This window comes from Myxine glutinosa, chromosome 5 (genome assembly GCF_964187855.1).
Source record: "Myxine glutinosa chromosome 5, kmMyxGlut1.1, whole genome shotgun sequence".
NCBI lineage: Eukaryota > Metazoa > Chordata > Myxini > Myxiniformes > Myxinidae > Myxine > Myxine glutinosa.
In genome coordinates, this window is record NC_136265.1 from 166,144,253 (window position 1) to 166,165,375 (window position 21,123).

The 21,123-nt window shown below is 46.7% G+C and overlaps 1 protein-coding gene across 4 annotated transcripts in view; it reads right to left on the reverse strand.

Annotated features, from left to right (window-relative positions):
* Positions 1-21,123, reverse strand: part of LOC137426779 (protein unc-13 homolog D) — a 101,702-nt gene that overhangs the window by 72,270 nt on the left and 8,309 nt on the right. For all 4 annotated transcript variants that reach the window (XR_013623615.1, XM_078779024.1, XM_068115650.2 and 1 more), the window contains exons 4-9: positions 16,509-16,575; positions 16,256-16,403; positions 15,986-16,030; positions 10,766-10,834; positions 9,298-9,394; positions 7,758-7,865 (exon numbers count right to left, since the gene is read on the reverse strand). Coding sequence is in view for 3 of the 4 variants with exons in the window: in XM_078779024.1 (XP_078635150.1) it covers positions 7,758-7,865; positions 9,298-9,394; positions 10,766-10,834; positions 15,986-16,030; positions 16,256-16,403; positions 16,509-16,575 (534 nt within the window). In the remaining variant the exon portion in view is untranslated. The remainder of the gene's footprint in view (positions 1-7,757; positions 7,866-9,297; positions 9,395-10,765; positions 10,835-15,985; positions 16,031-16,255; positions 16,404-16,508; positions 16,576-21,123) is intronic.

The window sequence follows — 21,123 nt, forward strand, 5'->3', positions numbered from 1 at the left end:
ACTTTACAAATTCTAGTAGCCGGATCCGAATCTTCACCAAAATTTAACCATTTCGTCCTTGTCACATACGCTACATCTGCACCAAATTTCGTCCGAATCCGTCCACAATGTTTTGAGATATATTGTTCACAAACAGACAGACAGGGGTGAAAACATAACCTCCATCCACCTTTGGTGGCGGAGGTAATAACTCTGTTCGCCAAAAACGCCGCGTCCGAGCAACCATCCCAGACATATCCGAGGCCAGCGGCCAAATTTAGAAACATTAATCATTCTTCTCAGGGCACCCATATCTTCCCACATATGCACACGTATCCGCAGCACCAACGCATTGGGTTAATGTCTTCCGAGAAAGCCACTGGTCTGTTGTCAAGATCAGTGGAGAAAGCCAATTTTTGGGGAAAACAATATGGCCGCCAGTACACTTCCGGTGGCTTCATAACCGCCGTTAAGCACCCCCACCTCCCGTCCAGTTAGTATAGAGATCAGTGATCCGACTTCAGTGGCCATTTTTGCTAACATAATGATCAAGTAACCAAGTACCTCTCTTAATCTTAATCGCTTGCTCCACGCACTTGCGAGTGGCTGGGCGAGCAGCTTGTGAAGCGGTTGATAGGGAACGACTGGCTTGGGAAGCGATAGTAAGCTGCTTGCTAACGGAATACACCCCGGGCGTTTCTGTGGTGTTTTAAATGTGTCGAAGGATTCTTGACGTGATATCAGACCATTTCGGAAAGCTTGAATGATCCAGTTAGTGTTGTGTCAACATTCCATTCATGTATTCAAATTGAAAATGATAAATACAGTACAGTATTGTAATCTATTATTTTGTACTTTATCAAGGGACTAAATTGCCACACTCCTCTCCTACCTACCCCACAACATATAGAACATGCAAGTTGGGGTTGAAAGCCAACACACACACACACACACACACACACACACACACACACACACACACACACACACTTTGAGAGGTGGATACTTTGAGACCTGGTAGATCTCCACTCCATCTCCTGAAACCCACCCATGTGTGGAGACAGCAGGCAACAACAGCAACTTGTATGCACACACACTTACACACAGATGCGCACACTCATACACACACATATGTGCACACACTCATACACACACGTGCACACACTCATACACACACGTGCACACACTCATACACACACTCATACACACACACACACACACACACTTTGAGAGGTGGATACTTTGAGACCTGGTAGGTCTCCACTCCATATTCTGAAACCCACCCATGTGTGGCGATAGGCAACAAGAACAACTTGCACAAACACATACACACACTCATATGATATATATATGTCCATCTGCTGTGCAAGTTGTTCTTGTTTTATATATATATATATTTATATATTTATATTTATATATTTATATATATATATATATACATAAAAACACACACACACACACACACACACACACACACACACACACACACACACACACACACACACACACACACACACACACACACACACACACACGAAGGTGGATACTTTAAGACCTGGGACAGCTGCATTCCATTTTCTGAAACCCGCATATGGAGATAACCAGCGACACACACCAATCCATATGTAATCATCATAATCCGTTATCAGTCTACTGTTGCATGAAGGTGAGGATGGTCATGCCAAATGTTCTGGTCCCTCGTCTTTTCCTTGAAATTCACTGTTCCCTCATATTTGTCGAATTTATCTTTAGCTCCAACTTTTAGGTTGCTCTCCTCAACTCCGGCCACCTTCCATTGGTCTCCATATACCATCAATGCTGTTGTCCATCTGCTCTTCTGCTGATGTGTTCCATCCACTTCGTTTTCCAAAGTTAAAATATTTTTATGTTTTATGTGTAGATGTTCTAAGTCTGTATAGATGTTCTAAGTGTTCTAAGTTAATATTCCGGTTAATTTAATAAAGTTAATATTCCGGTTAATCGACTTCCGTTTCCGGTCTTGCTGGTGACGGTTCGTTTTTTCGCAGATCTCCACGCTCTCCATCGAAATCGAAGTTAAGGCATTGTTCCAATTTGTATTTTCGTTATAACTGTATTTCTTTTATGGTGTATGTACGTATATTGTCCCGTCAAAGATTTTCGGTGCAAATCTTTCATACCTGTATTGAAAATCGCGTTAATTCGTGTCGTCTCGAGGTCTTGTACAGTGTACACTGTACAACCTTGAGGCTTTGTTTTTCTCTCAGCGCCTGTCGTTTGTGATCCAATAACTTTCGTTCTCTGTTTTCGCAGTCTTTCCACCCCAAAGCCTACTTCCTTATGTAAATCTCAACTCAAAAAAACAAAAAAAAAAGACTACCTTCTCTGTGCTCATTCGTTTATTCATTCTTATTCGTTCGTTCGTTCTTCGACCACGTGTTTCTCCCCCATTTCCCCAGATAGATTGTCAAATTTCAATTCGTTATTTTATCGTCCATGTGATATTGTTTGATTATAGTTAGTTTTGGTTTGAATTTCCTGTAACTCGTAATTAATTAATTAATCGTTTTCTGCTCATCGTGTGTGGCCTTGTAGTTGTACCCCCGTCGGTGTTTTGTTAACTTAAGTGTGTTTTGCTTGGCTCTTGGTTTTTTCCCTTCTACCCCGAACATAATACTGTCTAACGTTCTAAATCCCCACCCCCCCCCCCCCAAAAAACAAACAAAAAAAAACAACAACATTTATTTTCTTTTCTCCACGTGTACTGTTGTCTCATCCTGTATTTTCTGTCCAGGTGTGCTGTTCGCCCCACCCCCATTATCTCCTTGCCATCCACCGTTTGCCCTGTTCACGTGACTCGTGGTGGTCCATCTCGGCTCTCCCCCCGTTGGTATTTTTGTGCATATAAGATTGTTCATAGTTCTGTTTAAATATTTTTAAATATGTTTAACCTTTCCCCTTCTGTTTTTTATTCAGTGGTATATTACAACACGCTGTTTTTCTTCCTATTTAAAAGGCTTTTCTCAATTTCCTCTCCAACTCATTCCACTTCAAAAAAAAGAAATTCAATATCTTATACGTCTCCCTCACTACATGGTCTAAATTCACATTCATTCCATCCCTCCTCCATCATCCTGAACCGGATTGCTAACTTGAAAATCACAACAAACCCAATTTGTTATCAATGTTCGTCTTTCATTAATCATCCACTTTCTAAACTCCCCTCTTGCCCCTCCCATCCAAATCCCCCCCCTTGCACCTACACTCCGAAACTTCCCCCTTGCCCCACCACTCTTAAACTCCCCCCTTGCCCCTCCACTCCTGAACTCCCCCCTTGCCCTTCCCCTCCTAAACTTCCCCTTTGCCCCTCCCCTCCTAATCCCCCCCTTGCCCCTCCACTCCTGATCTCCCCCCTTTCCCCTTCCCTCCAAAACTCCCCACTTGCCCCTCCCTTCCTAAACTCCCCCCTCACTCCTCCCCTTCAAAACTCCCCCCCAATCCCTCCCATTCAATTCTCCCCCCATACCATTCCTCTCCAATTCTCTCTCCTCCCCCCTCCTCCTCCAAGCCGCCTCCTCCCCACTTCGTCTCCCTTCTATCTCATACCTCCACCCCCCCAAACCTTCTACTTTCCTCTGCCCCCCCTCAAACAACCCCTCACTGTGCCGCATCCCTTCACCAGCAAACCTTTCATCCTCCTCATCCTTCCCTTTCTTGGAACTCTTCTGCAACATCTGAAACACTATCAACTGCTCTCCCTACCTCCCCCTCTCATCCTTCATCTTACCCTACTCCTCCCCTCCCCTGTCCTGTACCCGATGCTCCCCCTCTCTCTTCATTAACGGTATGGACCTCAAACATCCGGGGCCTTCGCTCAAACCTGACTGATCTCTCCATACAGGTTGCTTCTGACAATCCAGACTTGATCTGCTTAACAGAGACTTTCCTCCTTCAAGATGTCTCTGATTCCTTAATATCTCTTCCTGGTTACTCCCTCCTCCGGTATGATAGACCTGAGCCTCGGCCTGGTGGTGGGGTGGCTATCTTTGTCAAAAACTCTCTTCCTCACTCTCCTTGCACTGCTCTCTTTCCTCCTCACCCGCAGGAGTACCTCTGGTTACGGCTTCCTCTCCGCTCCCACCTTTTGTTCATATGTGTTCTGTACCGTCCCCCAAACAGTGATGACTCCATCTACATTTCAATGTCTGACAACATGGACCAACTTCTATCCACTCATCCCAACTCTCTCTTCCTCATATGTGGTGACTTCAACTGTCATCATGCCACCTGGTTGGGTGTGGGTTCCTCTCTCACTAGTCATGGCACCTCAGCAAAGGACTTCTGTGACTCACTGCGATTGACACAATCTGTCAATTTCCCGACCCGGATCTCAGCCAATGGAGTATCTTCTCTTCTAGACTTGGTTATGACAAACTTCCCTGCTAATGTCTGCTGCTCTTCTTCTGCTCCAATCGGTTCTTCTGATCATGTGCTTGTCAAAGTGGACATCTCTCTGGCCATTCTCAGAGAGCCTCCTCAGCGTCGACGAGTCTGGCATTTCACTCAGGCCGACTGGGACGGTCTTCAAGCAGCCATCAATCGTCTGGATTGGTCTCCCATCTCCACTGCCTCTGACATCAATTCTTCCTGGGAATTCTTCCAAAGCAAACTGATCTCTCTCATGCACAGATTTATCCCATCTCGCCTTCAATTGTCTTACCCTTCCTCCCGTCCATGGTACACTGAATCTTGTGGTGAGGCAGTTGCCCTGAAACAACTTGCCTTTGCCTCTTGGAAGGCTAATCCAACTGAAGGAAATCTCAGTTCCTTCCACCAAGCTCGGAACAAGTGTGTGTCTACCCTCAGGAGTGCCAGGAAGCACTATCTCTCCTCACTCAAGAATGAACTCTCAAACCTGTCTCCTTCCTCCAAATCCTGGTGGCGTCTGGTCAAATCCGTTTCTGGTGTTTGTTCCCCCTCCATCCCCTCCCTTACCTCAAATGGCCACACAGTTGACATCGCACGTGACAAAGCCGAATGCCTCAACTCTGTGTTCGCCTCGAAATCCTTAGTCCCAAACCCATCTCTCTCTGTTCCCACCTTTCCCAGTCGAACCCAACTGCTCCTGGACTCTGTGTCCTTCTCTCCTGACAAGGTGGAGGAGTTTTTGTCAAACCTCGACTCTGATTCTGCAACTGGACCAGACGGCATCAGCCCACGGGTCCTAAAATCCTGCTCTGCCGCTCTATCTCACCCTCTCTCTGTTCTTTTCACCCTATCTTTTGCTCAAGGTCATCTGCCAGCATCCTGGAAATCAGCTAACATTACCGCTTTACACAAAAAAGGTGCAAAAACAGATCCTTGCAACTACAGACCAATCAGCCTGCTCCCAATTATCAGCAAAGTCATGGAATCCATCATTGCTTCGGATATGAAATCTTTCCTCTTCTCCAATGGCTTGATCTCTGATCATCAATTTGGTTTCAGACCAGGTCACTCTACTCTGGACATGCTGCTTCTGCTGTCTCAACAATGGATGGAGGTCCTCAATGCCAAACAGGAAATCAGAGCTGTCTCCCTTGACATATCAAGGGCCTTTGATACGGTCTGGCACCCAGCTCTGCTCACCAAACTCTCCTCCTATGGTATCCATGGAAATCTCCATGCATGGCTTGCGGACTTCCTCTCTGGTCGTAGTCAACGTGTGGCCCTGAATGGATTTCTCTCATCTCCCCTTCCTGTTCAGGCTGGAGTTCCCCAAGGAAGTGTGCTGGGCCCTGTGCTTTTTCTGGTCTTTATCAATGATCTCTCTGACTCTCTGGAAAATCCTCTCTATCTCTTTGCTGATGACTCCACTCTCTGCCGCTCCATTCCTCTTCCCTCAGATCGGCAGTCTGCAGCCTCCTCACTCTCTGAAGACCTGGACAAAATCACAGACTGGTCAAACAAGTGGAACATGTCTTTCAATCCTGCCAAATCTCACTCTCTTACTATGTCTCTCCGAAAAGATCGACTGGACAACCCTCCCATCTACTTTCTCAACAATCCTCTCCAAGAAGTTCTGTCACTCAAGCTTTTGGGTCTCACTATCTGCCATGATCTTTCTTGGGAAAACCACATTTCCAAGCTGGCCTCCAAAGCCAGTCGCCGACTGGGCATCCTCCGTCGTGCGAAGTCCTTCCTCGGCACACCTGAGCTCCTCACCACATACAAGGCTTTCATCCGCAGCTCAATGGAATACTGTTCTCCCCTATGGGCTGGTGCTCCTGCCTCACACCTGGCTCGGCTTCACGCTGTTGAATCCAAAGCTTTCAAAATCATTGGAATCTCCCGTGATGAAGCTATCTCTGAGGGCCTTTCACTCACTCACCGCAGGCAGGTAGGTGGTCTTTCTGTCTTCTACCGACTCCTCTCCGGCCTTGCTCCCCCAGCTCTCTCTGTGCTCTGTCCCCCAAATATTCCTACAGGTCGCACAAGATCTGCCAGCAACCCTCTGATGGTTAAACTGCCGAAATCTCGGCTCTCTGCTCACCTTCACTCTTTCATTCCTCTTTTCTCCCGCCTGTGGAACAAACTCCCACACTCCCTTCAATCCCTCTCCTCCCTCCAGGTCTTTAAAACAGCTGTTCACCACCATCTCTTATCTTCCCCCATCCATAACCTTGATCTTTTCTACCCCCACTAATTCACCCCAGATCCACCTTGTTTGAAATTCCAACTTATTTCCTGGAAATCCTGGCAGTGTCCATATGTTTATACCTCTCCCACCCCCCCCCCCCCCCTTCACATGCCTCCCCCCCTTCACATGCCTCCCCCCCTTCACATGCCTCCCCCCCAAAGCCCTCTCCCTCCCACAGATCTCTCCATGTCTCCATGTCTCTCGGTCCCTGCTCTCAAATGTTGTGTTTGTGTCCTTCCCCCTCTCTCCCCATCTTGTCTACCGCTCCCGATGTTATTTGTTTTATGTGTCTGTTTGTCTTTCTGTGTGATTAATGTTCGCTCTTTCACGAGCCTCGATCTTGTATACAAAAAAAAAAAAAAAAATGTTTTATGTATAGATGTATAGATGTAAGTCCTTGTTTGGTGTCTAAAACACATGTGTGTCTTCCTGTGTTTTTCAGGTCATACATATAGCATATTTCTTTCCATCTCCTCCTCTATTCCTGACAGCTTCTGTTCATATGTATCAAATGTATATGCAACAGCCTTTTATTTATTTTATTTTTTTTGTTTGATAATGCTTGAAATAATGTTTCATAATAATGAAATAATAATGCTTGAAAATTTAACAAAACATTTTAAACGTATCTACTAAAAACAATGGCAGCATAAGCTTAGAGTTAACAGAACTGTCCTATCCACTCAACACATGACAAGGTTATGAAATGACAAAAAAAAGAAAAGAATAGGTTTGGCACATCAAAGAGTATCTTGCATAGGAAGTCAAGAAACATGGGAAATGTTTAGATTTTACTTGCCAGACCAAGATTTTGGAAGGTCACCCTGAATAGAGTGTCAGAGGAATAAGCTGGCAGGACAAGGGTATAACAGGGCTGAGAAAGCGGTGCTGCCATTAAGTAACCCTGGTAGTGGGGCCACATCTTATGACCACGTAGAGAAGCCTGAATAAGGCAACTCATGGTCACAAAGTTGAGAATATTTAACAGGATCTTATAGCATTGAGAGGATCAGAGAAACTCATCCCAGAATGGGGTTATGGCCAATAAGACAAATGGCTACAATTGCAAGATGACTGCAAGTTGGGATTGCAAGCGAGTGAGCGAAGATGCGGTTCGTACTACACGAGCGATGAAGCTTGTGAGTAGCTTGCAGTCTCCAAAAACGTTCGAGTGTAGAGATCGTGGTTTTAGGTTGTACCAGGCTTCATGTGAAGGACTCTTTAGCTCCTACGGTGAACATATTACATACGATACAGATTTTACATATATTCAATGAAAAAATATATAAATATTTACAACATGCATTTACACAACAACATGTTGATTAGAGAACAAGTATGATGGGCCAAATAACTTCCTCCTGTGTCCATGTTCCCTGTACTTAATGGTCAATGTTTGCAGTATAAACACCATTTAATAATTTACTACTACATGGTATTCATAGAATACCTACCCCACGCAGTCTTGAGAAGGACTTGGTGTGAGCCAACTCTTCTGTTTTTTTTAAATGTTTTTTTTCTTTGATCCATTAAGATTGCCAGACCAGTGACTGATGACATCACTTTTATCAAACTATATTTCCCATATGTAGTTGATCAATTAAAGTTTCCCATTGATCGGTTAACGGGTTTCAGAGAAGAAGGTTTCCAAAGATTTTCGCTTAGATCCAATATGGCTCCTCAACCATGCGACCTATGGCATCATAAATTTACACTCTGGCTCCAATTGGGTAGGGGATAAGGTGTGCGAAGTTTCGTGTTGATCGGATAAGGTTCGTTTTTCTATCCAAGACGGCTGCCATGCCACGTGACCTATGACATCATCATCATTTCCACATTGTATGAAGCAATGGTGTTAGATGATATTTGGAAAGTTTTGCTTTGATAGGCTCAGCTGTTTCAGAGAAATAATTATTAATTTTTTCCTTTGATAAAACATGGCTTCCAGACCATGTGACCTATGATTTATTCGTGATCACCATTGTATCTCCAAGGCTTGAGGAACATGTGTGTAAAGGTTCGCATCGATTTGGTCAGTTGTTCTAGAGAGGTTTTTTTCAATGTTCAATCCAACATCGCTGTTGAACCACATGACCTATGATGTCATCAATTTAATTCTGTCGACAAAATTACCCATAGATGACCCTCAATTTTTTTCATACTGATCAGATCAAGCATTGTACTTGTCAAATTATGACATCATAATCAAGGCACCAATGACATCATCATTAACATGTTATTCCCCATGGAGAGTACTTGACCATGAGCCATGTTTAAATTTTTTCCATGGAGCAGTTTCAGAGTTATAGCGGTGCAAAATTTTTCCAAGATGGCTCCCATACTACGTGACATATGACTTCATAATTATCACTAAAAATTCTACAGGAAGCAGCGCTCCTATGGTAAAAATTTCGTGTCAATACAAAACAATACAAAACGTAAACCTGGCTGGCAAAATGAGGTATGCGCTCCACCTGTACCATTCTAGTTTAATAATGTTCATTTAAAATTACAAGGATAACTCCAAACATCCTTATGCTGCATGTAATGTCGGTACAAGCTCCTCCATGAGCCTCGGATCACTGGAGAATATAAACTACAACAAGGTAGCACATGATTAGTAGTTGTTTAACAATGATTTACCTCGCTTCGTTTCTCACCTTCAGCCAGACTACCACACGTCCCAGAAAATCATCTTCCTGCTTCGGGGATTCAATTGGATGAGATTTCTGTCGAATCTTGACTTTCTTATAAAAGCTGCAGGGAAGGACAAAGGTCTACTCTCACTCTCAGGGTCACATTGTGATCATCATTTTGCACGACAGTTACCACAGTGGCACTTGCATGTTGTTATGGCCACATAAGACAGGTGGCTGCATGCACAGGACCATTACAATGACCAGGACCAAGCTATCTTTTCAGTTTTAGTAAACTAGTACAACCACCCTAAGGGAGTGACAGGAAGAGTCATGTTATCATATTATCTGGGGTATATAGATTACAGTAGATCTTGGCTCTGGTTCGTTAGTCTGCGGGGGACACGATAAGCATAAAATGCCTCAAGTACATCGGGTTTCCTCCCTTTCAGTTTAGTGAGAAACAGCAGAAGCGACTGTTTAAAAAGGTAATCATACGTGTTTGTGGTTTCTAATGTATGGGTTTTATTTTACTTCATTTGTTTCATTTGTATTTGACGTATTTGTATTTTTACTTCATTTTAATTTGTATTTCTAATGTATGGATTTGTTTCATCATTTGTATTTGTGGTTTGTGGTTTCAGATTTTTGCTTCTTAATTGAATTTTGTATGAATTTTTTACTTTTTTTTTTTAATGTATGGATTTTTTACTTTTTTTTTCTAATGTATGATTTTTTGTGGTAGGTGTGCCCCGACCATTGATCTCTATACTAACTGGACTGGAGATTCAACACTGAATGTTGTTGACACCATCATCTGCCATCTTGGTTCGCCCAAAAAGTAATAATACAAGCTCCACTACTGAATTCAATGCTTGCCGCACACACAAAGCCTGTTCATGACTGTTCCAGAATGATCTGAGCCCAACACATATCAAAAAATAGAGCATCGAGGTTGTAGTTCAGACCACTGACCACTCCCCTCTGGAAAACTCTCTTTGGGATGGGGAGAAATAAGTCACTACAACCTCCATCATGTGGCACTCAGTCTTCCTGTCAAGTTTGGTTGCAATCGGATAAGTAACGACTGAATGTATCTCAGTCAGACAGACAGACACCAAATTGCGTATTTTAGTATGATGATGAATGAATGATAAACTGCTTAGCTTTTGAAGGTTTAAAAAAAAAATCAATCAGGTTTCTCTTAGTGATGATGGTGTTAAATTTGAAATGTTTTCCATGATTGATGTTGATGAAAACATTTTAAAACCCACGTGACCAATGCATAATTCCCTTCTGGCTGGTGGATTGAGCTGGTCAACAAAAAATATTTTATCCTCGTTATCGTTCTGATGTGGTTGTTTATGTAATCATCCCTACACTGCCCACCACCCCAGCAAAATATGTGTGATCATGTATGAACAAACAAAGTAAATGACTGGCCATCTGGCCCTTTTACCAATCAAATATCGATTTAAAATGAGAAACCTGCCTTCGAGCTGACCGCCATGACCTGACCCTGGACAGCTGCCGCAGTGTAACGGGATCCGAGCAGCGGTTCCTGGAGCACAAGGGTGAGATATTCCTCGTCTTTGGGCAGTTAAAATCAGGAAATTCAGAAAGATTGACTATCATCACTTAAGAGACTAAGATATTCACATTCAATGGTTTGGGGCCAATCTGTAGCACCATAGTGTCAGCAAGAGCTGTGGCTGTAAAACGTCAACTTTCATATCAGAATTTGATTCGAAGTGCACATTAGGTCTTCCAAACATGGGGCATCGGTAACTTGTTAATACAGATTACTCGGCAAATAAATAGAAGATGAAAGACCATTCCAAAGATGCGAGGAAAGGCTTGGAGGTGAGCCTTCATTATGGCTACGGGTAAGCAAACAAGGAGTGCGTTGGACGATGACCATGTTTAATCAAGAGGGGCTGGAGTGAGATGGAGGATTGAAGGAGCTGATGGTGTCAGACCAGAATAGTCATAGAAAAATAAAAAACACCAAAAGGCGAGCAAATGGTCACTGATAAGAGAGGAGAACGCTCCGACGAAAAAAACAAACTCGCCTTTCAAACAAACCCCAAGTTTACTCGACTCAGTGGTGTTATGGTTAGAGTGTCCGCTCTGAGTCTGTAGGTCTGCAGTTTAAACCCTGGCCGAGTCATACCAACGACTTTGAAAATGGTACCTGCTGCTTCCTTGCTTGATGCTCGGTATTTTAAAGGCTAAAAGCATAGACAATCCACATAAGTTGACGTCCATGGGGAGGAGGAAATGCCCTGCTGAGTGCGGTGAGAAAGGCGACGCCATTGTTATGATGTCGCTGGTACCCAGAGTGCCCCAGGAAGTGACGACACTTCCCCCAAGCTCAGTGGCTGTGTTCGCCTCGTCGACCAGTCCTGTGTTGTGTCTCGTGTATTCGTTTGTATGTCTGTGTGTGCCAGCTCCACTACAAGCCTTAGATATTAAATGTCAAAAAACAGTGTTTCAATCTTTCATTTCAGACAATAATAGGTAAATATTTACCTTTATTTGTTTGAATCTATATTTATTCATAATGTGCAGACAAATGCCACGTTTGTTGCAAACCAAAAATGTAAGTTTATTAAGGGGACAACAATATGGACAGTCGAATGATTTCCCCAATTCAAAGATGTCCTGAGCGAGATAGGCTCTGTCTGTACTATCAATAAATTACAAGAGTCAAAGGCTTAATTCGGGGTCAAAATTAAACATCATGAAAGTGCTCAACGTATACACTCAAGCCAGATTTACCAAACAATCCACCTGTGAATTGTTGTTGTATTTTTGTATTTAATTATTATTATTTTTTTTTAATTTTTAATTTTTGTATTTGGGTGCCGCCAGCCCCTGTTATTCACCGACAAGGTTTGAAAAAAAAAAAGACAGGCATGCGGATTTTGAAACAACCCACTGAACTGGGAAAATACTGGGTTTATTCAAGTGGTGTTTTTTTAAACCCAGGTTGGGAAAACTGCTCAATAGTGCCAAATGTGACTACAGGAAAAACAAAAAGTATGGAACTTGGGCCATTTTTATTTCCTTTTTGCACTCAACATATCAATTTGAGGAATAGTCTTACTCAGCGACCACTGTAGCTCGCTGTCGACATCGATCAACCTGTTTCTGGCTATAGTTTTGATCATTACTAATTATGAAACGGAAAACCAAATACTGCATTGGAGTCATCAGAAGGAACCAGAAGAAATAAAGAGCAAAGATGGAGTCATTAGGAGAAACCTGGGTAGGATTCGGGTTTCAGCCGCTACTCCACAACCTTCAAACCCATCCAGGTGCAGCCAAGTGACCCTTACAGAACAATTTCTGCAATTATTCACATCGCCTAAGACAGATAGATAAAGAAAGAGAGAAATAAAGAAAAAGCAATAATTAAAATGAATAAAGAGAAATGTGAAAAAGTAGAAAGAAATGTGAAAGGAACAAAGATGTTGGGAAAAACCCCGATAGATAGATTTCAGCAGTTCTTCTTCAGGCAAAAACGATTGATTAAGAATGCAATTTAAGAATGAAAGTACACACAGGTAAGTCATTAGGAACATCACTGGGACTTGAGTAACGACTTAGCGCAGACAGCTCGCGACCCACCCAGAAACCCACTCACGATCTCCTTGGGGGTAACGACCCACCGTTTGAGAAACACTGTCCTATAGTCTACTAACGGCCACGGTGTTCTTCGGGCTCCATTATATTGCCCCCACCCTGGCCCCGTTCCCGTACAATACACAGAAAAAAATGTAAATCAGGTTGAAGTAAAGAGTGCCATGACTCATGAGTGTCTGTCTGAGATCGAACTTCCTCCAAGCAAGAACTTTTCTAATTCGAATATTTTGATCTAACTTATCTCAACAAATATTCTGTTTACTGGGCTTGAAATCTCGTATACACAAGCCATGAAACCTTTCTATAGTGAAAGCGGGTGGGAGTCTGTGCGGACAGACAGACAGACATACAAATGAAAAATCACTCATAGAGTGACACTTGGCAAAACAGAACAAAGTAACATGGCACTCAGTGGAGCATCCTTTTGACCTCAAAAATAATTAGTGGTTGAATTCAGTGACCTGATATGCAAACCGTCTTCAAAGTTTAAATTAATCGGATGAAAATTGACAATTTTAGAAATTCGGCCAATGTTGACCTTTTGGCCTATGTTGACCTCAAAAATTGTTGGTGGTTGCTTTCAGTAAGGTGATATGAAAATCCTTTTCAAATTTCAAGTCAATCGGATGAAAATTGAGGATTTTAGAAATTTGAAAAAATTGGTTGACCTTTGGCCTATGTTGACCTTTTGGCCTAAGCTAATCTCAAAAATAGTTGGTGGTTGAATTCAGTTAGCCAATACACAAATCCTCTTCAAATTTCAAGTCAATCGGATGAAAATTGAGGATTTTAGAAATTCAAAAAAGTGGTTGACCTTTGGTCTACGTTGACCTTTGGTCTACGTTGACCTTTTGGCCGATGCTGATCTCAAAAATAGTTGGTGGTTGAATTCAGTAAGCCGATATATAAATCCTATTCAAATTTCAAGTCAATCGGATGAAAATTGAGGATTTTAGAAATTTGAAAAAGGTGGTTGACCTTTGGCCTATGTTGACCTTTTAGCCTAAGCTAATCTCAAAAATAGTTGGTGGTTGAATTCAGTTAGCCGATATGTAAATCCTCTTCAAATTCCAAGTCAATCGGATGAAAATTGAGGATTTTAGAAATTTGAAATGGTTGTTGACCTTTGGCCTATGTTGACCTTTTGGCTTATGGTGATCTCAAAAATAGTTGGTGCTTGAATTCCGTTTGCCGATATGTATATCCCATTCAAATTTCAAGTCAATCGGATGAAAATTGAGGATTTAAATTTTTTTTAAAAAGTGGTTGACCTTTGGCCTATGTTGACCTTTTGACCTTTTGACCCCCAAAAATATATAGGATTTTGTCGGACCCCGAACTCTACAATTTGGCAAAGTTTCGTGAAGATCGGTTTAAAATTGTGTCCTGTAGGCAAGTATAAGTGAGTTTATAGACAAACACACACACAAACAAACAAACAAATAAACAAACAAACAAACACACACACACACAAACACACACACACACAAACAAACCAGAGTGAGCAACATAATTGCAAAAAAAAAAAATTTGCCAAGTAACAAATGAAAATTCACTCATCGAGTGACACTTGGAAAAACAGAACAAAGTAGAATGGCACTCAGTAGCGCATCCTTTTGACCTCAAAAATAATTAGATGGTTGGATTCAGTGACCTGATATGAAAATACATTTCAAATTTCAAGTCAATCAGATGAAAATTGAGGATTTTAGGCAATTGAAAAAAGTGGTTGACCTTTGGCCTTTGTTGACCTTATGACCTATGTTGATCTCAAAAATAGTTTGTGGTAGAATTCAATTAGCTGATATGAAAATCATATTCAAATTTAAAGCCAATCGGATGAAAATTGAGGATTTTAGAAATTTGAAAAAAGTGGTTGACCTTTGGCCTATGTTGACCCTTTGACCTAAAAAAAATATAGGATTTTGTTGGACCACGAACCCTACCATTTGGTGACGTTTCCTGAAGATCTGTTTAAAATTGTGACCTGTAGGAAGTATAAGTGAGCGGACAGACAATCACAAACACACACACACACAAACACACTAACAAACACACAAACCGAAGTAATCAACATACTTGTCCAAAAAATTTTTTGGGGCCAAATAACAAACACACCAAATAACAAACAATAACAGAAACAGAAACAGACAATACTTTGTTCTCTGGCGAGGGTAACAAAAGTACACAAAATGTTATTTTTATCGTTTTAAAAGTGTAAAGTCTATGCTTTGATATTCCAGCAATTTTACGATTCTTCATTCAAACAAAAACTTTAACAGCATGCATTAAAAAAAAAAAGAATTGGTATTAATATTGTTTTCAGTTGGCATCACAAAATAATATATATTGGATTTTTTTATCTGTACCATACAAAGTTCAAGTAACCGCGTGGAAAATATAAACACAGAAGGATGACACAGAGACAATGGAGAGAGGGAAACAGGCAGACAAAAGGACATTGAGACAAAGTAAACAAATGAACAGACAGACATTTCAGTGATTAGGGATGTGTTTGGACAGGACAATGTCTCCTTGTACAGTCTCCTTCTTTATTGACTTTTATTGAGGGATTGGAATAGCTTCCTTAAGGGAAATGATGCTCTTGGAAACGATCACCGAAAATAATTAGAAAAATGTAGGGCGAGTTCAGATATTTCTAACCCTAGAATGTAACCTCTAACCAGTCACTTCTGAGCTGTCTAGCTTGGATTCAAATCTCGACCCAGCTTAAACTGCTTCTTGGTGTTTTGCAGGTAGTGCAATGCATCAATGTGCCGCTGTCCATCGGATGGACCTAAGATGGGAAGACCCATCTTCCAGCACTGTGGGGGTTTTGGTGGACATTAAAGACCCCTCAGTGTCTTTCACGCAGAGTCCAATATGGCTATAACATCAACAATCCCAAAAGCAACTGCAAGTCAGGGACCTTTCGAGGAAGTACTGCGTAATCCTAATTTGAACGGCGACAAAATGAAAAATCATGTCGTGTTCCAAAATTTGACAATCAGTTCTTATTCACAAAAATCCACACGAGAAGCATCCTCGGATAAAAACCACTCACCAAATATATACGTAGAGTACGTCACATTCCACCTCGTTGATCTCCCTGAAAGAAAAACAAAGATTACTCTGGACAAGCCTATTTTCAGAAATGAACCTTTGCCTTTTTGATACCATAAAATGTCCATATAAAGAGTCCATAATTTTTTTTTTAACTTACAAGATGGCTGCTTTCTCATCGCTAGTGACAGTTATTAGAGGAGGTGAAAAGCCATTCAGTTGGCACAGCCAAATTAAGAAGTCCCAAAGGTAAGAAATATCCGTCTCTCACATTTCAAACGTCTCGTTCCATACTGGGTTTACCGTTCCCTCAATCACAGACGTGCAATCCAGAAAGTTTTCAGATTGGAAATCCTCATCAGCTTGGAGTCCCAGCTTCTGATGCACGACACCCAGTGAGCAGTACACATTGCTTTTATCTGTAGTGGGGACAATCAGTGCTTGCAGACAAGTAAAGCAGAAACAAACAATTACATACAAATCTGTACGTCAGGGATATCTGCTTCAGAGTTGCATCACCTCACCATCTAGGTTCTTCCCTACCAGCCGTCTCGCTTCCTGCACAGTAACCTTCAATAGGACATTTGGGGGCTGCGGAAGGAAACGGAAACCAACAATTATGAAGAACAAGTAATCGAACACACGATGAAACACAAATACAAAACACAAACACACAAACAAAATGCAAGTAAAGCCTTGGCCATGAACCAATTATTTCACTTCTCGATAGCTATTTCCAAGGCTGCATCCTCAGATGTGTGTCTGTCAAAGATGGAACCACCTGACTGGTCCCACCCATGTTCTTGAAAGACCAATTTTCCATCAGTTGACATCAATGGAAATGGCTTCGGAAGAGAAAGAAGGGACCTATGTGACTTAGGCCAGGTATCTACAACTGATAGTTGTTAAGAAGAGAGTGTAAGCTAAGGATGTAAATAAGCAGAAAGTGGATAGGACACAGGTGTGATGGACCAAATGGTCTGAAATTGTTGATTTTCCATGCAAAATATGATATTGTAGCGGTTACCGCTGGATGCACACAATCGCCTTGCACCGGCCAGAACACGGCCAGACGCGCCTCTCCCGGGCATGCCCGGACTCACTGTTCCCGGGCACGCCCGAACCTCCCGGGCACGCCCGGTCTCGTCTTTCCCGGGCATGCCCGCTCTCGCCTTTCCAGGGCTCGCCCAGAGCGTCCGGGCATGCCCGCTATCGCCTTTTCAGGGCTCGCCCAGAGCGTCCGGGCATGCCCGCTATCGCCTTTCCAGGGCTCGCCCAGAGCGTCCGGGCATGCCCGCTATCGCCTTTCCAGGGCTCGTCCAGAGCGCCCGGGCACGCCCAGCCTCGACTTGCCAGGCCGCAGCCAAACACGCCCGGGCAGGACCAGACTCGCCTTTCCAAGGCTCGCCCTTGACACCCGGGCATGCCCGGTATAGCTTTTGCCGGGCAAACTTCCCGACATAAATGTGTATATATATTGCTGCCCGATAAACGGGCTTGTCAGAATACCTGAGCTGTTTTGTTTCAATAAAGCAACTTGGACGAATTCCGACTTTGGTCGCGTCAATTCTTTCGACTGGCGTTGGAGCGCAGTTCCTTCATTGGTGACCTACCGACATGGATACGGCAGTGACGCTTAAACTGCCTACCTTCTGGGAGGCTCACGCGGCTGTTTGGTTCGCTCAGGCGGACTCTCAGTTCGCCCTGCGAGGCATCACCGCGGACGACACCCGCTTCCATCATGTTGTGGCGGCGCTCGGTTCCGCCACCGCGGCCCGCGCCTTGAGCCTCCTCGAGCACCCGCCGGCTGCTGACAAATACGACGTGCTGAAGACACTCCTCCTCGACGCTTTCGCCCGCTCACCGGCAGCACGCGCACGGCGCCTGCTCGCTCTGCCCGAGCTCGGCGACACGCGCCCGTCCGAGCGCATGGACTATATGCTCTCGTTGCTCGGTGAGCACTCTCCGGATTTTCTGTTCCGCGAGCTGTTCCTTCGCCAGCTGCCTCACCCGGTACGCCTCGCCCTGGCTAGCACATTGATCACGGATTCCCGCGCCCTCGCCAGGGAAGCCGATAAGATCTCCTCGGCGGGCCAGCACATCGGCGCGGTTACCTGGAGCCCGCCGCCGTCCGAGGCGACGCCCACGACGCCCGAGCGCCCTGCGCGGTTGGAGGCCGAACTGCCGGTGCAACTGGCGGCCGCCACGCCGCACCGCCCGCTTCCGACACGACGGCCGGGGCCTCCACCTGACCGGGCGTGGTGTTATTACCATGCCAGGTTCGGACACAAGGCTCGGATGTGCCGGCCCCCGTGCACTTCCGGCAGGTCGGGAAACGGCCGGGCCGGCGTTCATTCCCAGCCATGAGCGCCGGCCACTCGGGCAACTTGCTGTTTATTCGGGACAAAGCGTCTGGGCGGCGTTTCCTGTGTGACACCGGCGCCCAACTGAGCGTCATACCCGCCTCCGAGCAGGACAGGCGGGACGCCGTTTGCGGCCCCTCTTTGGTCGCTGCTAATGGCTCGGCCATACGCACTTTCGGCCCACGTGTCGTCACCCTCTGCTTCGGCAGCCAGCGTTTTCAATGGACTTTTGTGACCGCCTGCGTCCCCATGGCTTTGCTGGGCGCCGACTTCCTCTGCGCGCACGGGCTGCTGGTCGACGTCAAACGTCGTCGCCTTGTCAACGCCGAGACCTTCAGCTCCCTGGCGTGCACGATGAGCAGCTCCGCGCCGACCGAACTGGCGTGCGCCCTCCCGGCAGCGAACGAGTTCGCTCGCCTGCTCGCGGAATTCCCGGCCCTCACGCGGCCGACGTTTTCGGCCGTCGCGGTGCGGCACGGGATCGAGCACCACATACCCACTACGGGCCCGCCGGTCTACGCCAGGGCCCGCCGCCTCGACCCGGCCAAGCTCGCCGTGGTGAAGGCCGAGTTCGACGCGTTGGAGCACCTCGGCATCGTGCGGCGCTCCGATAGCGCGTGGGCCTCGCCACTGCACATCGTGCCAAAGCCGGGGGGTGGATGGCGCCCGTGTGGCGACTACCGCCGTCTCAACGACGCTACCACCCCCGACAGGTACCCGATCCCGCATATTCAGGACTTTTCCGCCCGTTTGGCGGGATGGGTCATCTTTTCGAAAATTGACCTGATACGGGGCTACCACCAGGTACCTGTCCGGGCGGCCGACGTCCCGAAGACGGCCGTCATCACGCCGTTCGGCCTGTTCGAATTTTTGCGGATGCCGTTTGGCCTCAAGAACGCGGCCCAGGCGTTCCAGCGCTTGATGGACGGCGTGCTGCGCGACCTGCCGTTTCTTTTCGTCTATCTGGACGATATCCTCGTCGCCAGCACGTCCCGCGCCGAGCACCTCCTCCACCTCCGAACACTGTTCGGTCGCCTCAGCGAGCACGGCTTAATTGTCAACCCGGTCAAATGCCACTTCGGCGCGACGACCGTTGACTTTTTGGGCCACCGCATCACCAAGACCGGGGCCGTGCCGCTGCCGACCAAGGTCGAGGCCATCACCACGTTCCCGCATCCCCGTTCCATCAAGGCCCTCCAAGAGTTCCTCGGCATGGTGAATTTTTATCACCGATTCGTGCCCCGCGCTGCTCAGCTCATGCGGCCCCTTTACGAGGCCCTCCGGGGCAAGCCGGCCAAGCATGACATTGTTTGGTCCGCGGCCATGGACGCGGCCTTCGCCAGCGCCAAACGGGCCCTCGCCGACGCAACGCTGCTGGCTCACCCGGTGCTCAACGCGCCCATCGCCCTCACTACGGACGCCTCCAACTACGCGGTGGGCGCCGTCCATGAGCAATGGGTGGACGGGGTTTGGCAGGCACTCGCTTTTTTCAGCCGGCAACTCCGGCCGAACGAGTTAAACTACAGCACGTTCGACCGTGAGCTGCTCGGGCTATTCCTGGCCGTTCGCCATTTCCGACAGCTCCTGGAGGGCCGCCCGTTCACGGCTTTCGTCGACCACAAGCCGTTGGTCTACGCAATGGCTAAGGTCACGGAGCCGCGGTCGGCCCGCCAGTAGCGCCACCTGTCCGCCGTGTCGGAGTTCACCACGGACATCCGGCACGTCGCCGGCAAAGACAATGCCGTGGCCGACTGTCTTTCTCGGGCCAGCGCGAACGCGGTCCACCTCGGCGTGGACTTCGCGCTCATGGCGGCCGACCAGACCACCGACGCCTCGGTGCAGGCACTCCGTGCGGCGGACACGGGCCTCCGCCTGGCCGACATTCCCTTCGCGGGCACCGTCCTGCTCTGCGACGTCTCCCAGGGCCAGCCTCGCCCCATCGTGCCCGTTTCCTGGCAGCGCCGCATCTTCGCCTCCATCCACGGCCTTTCTCACCCGGGCCGGAAAGCTTCTCAGAAGCTGGTGTCGGCGCGTTTCGTCTGGCACGGCCTTCGACGAAACATCCGCGACTGGGCCAACGCCTGCACGGCCTGCCAGCGGGTCAAGGTCCACCGCCACACCCAGGCCCCGCTGGCACCTTTCACCGTGCCTGAACGGCGTTTCGACCACGTCCACGTGGACCTGTTGGGTCCCCTGCCCCCCTCGCGGGGGTTCACCCACCTGCTCACCATGGTGGACAGGACCACCAGGTGGCCGGAGGCCGTGCCCCTCGCCTCCACCACCACCGCCGACGTGGCGCAGGCGTTCATCGCCACCTGGGTCGCGCGCTTCGGCGCACCAGCGGACATCTCGTCCGACCGCGGCCCACAGTTCACGTCTGAGCTTTGGGGCGCGGTCGCCCGTTCGTTGGGGGTCACGCTGCACCGCAACACGGCCTACCACCCCCAAGCTAACGGGTTGTGCGAGCGGTTTCACCGCTCCATGAAGGCCGCACTCATGGCCGGCCTTCAGGACGACGGTTGGGCCGACCGGCTGCCGTGGGTCCTTTTGGGCCTTCGCACGGCCCCCAAGGAAGACCTCCAGGCGTCCGCCGCCGAGCTCGTCTACGGCCAGCCGCTCCGCGTCCCGGGCGAATTCGTGCCCGACGCTACCAGTCCCTGGTCCGCCGCTCGCCAGCGCTCGGACCTCCAGGAGGCCGCCCGACGATTTGCCCCCGTGCCGACGTCCCGCCACGGTGGCCCCCAGTCCTACGTCCCCCCGGCGCTTCGCACAGCGG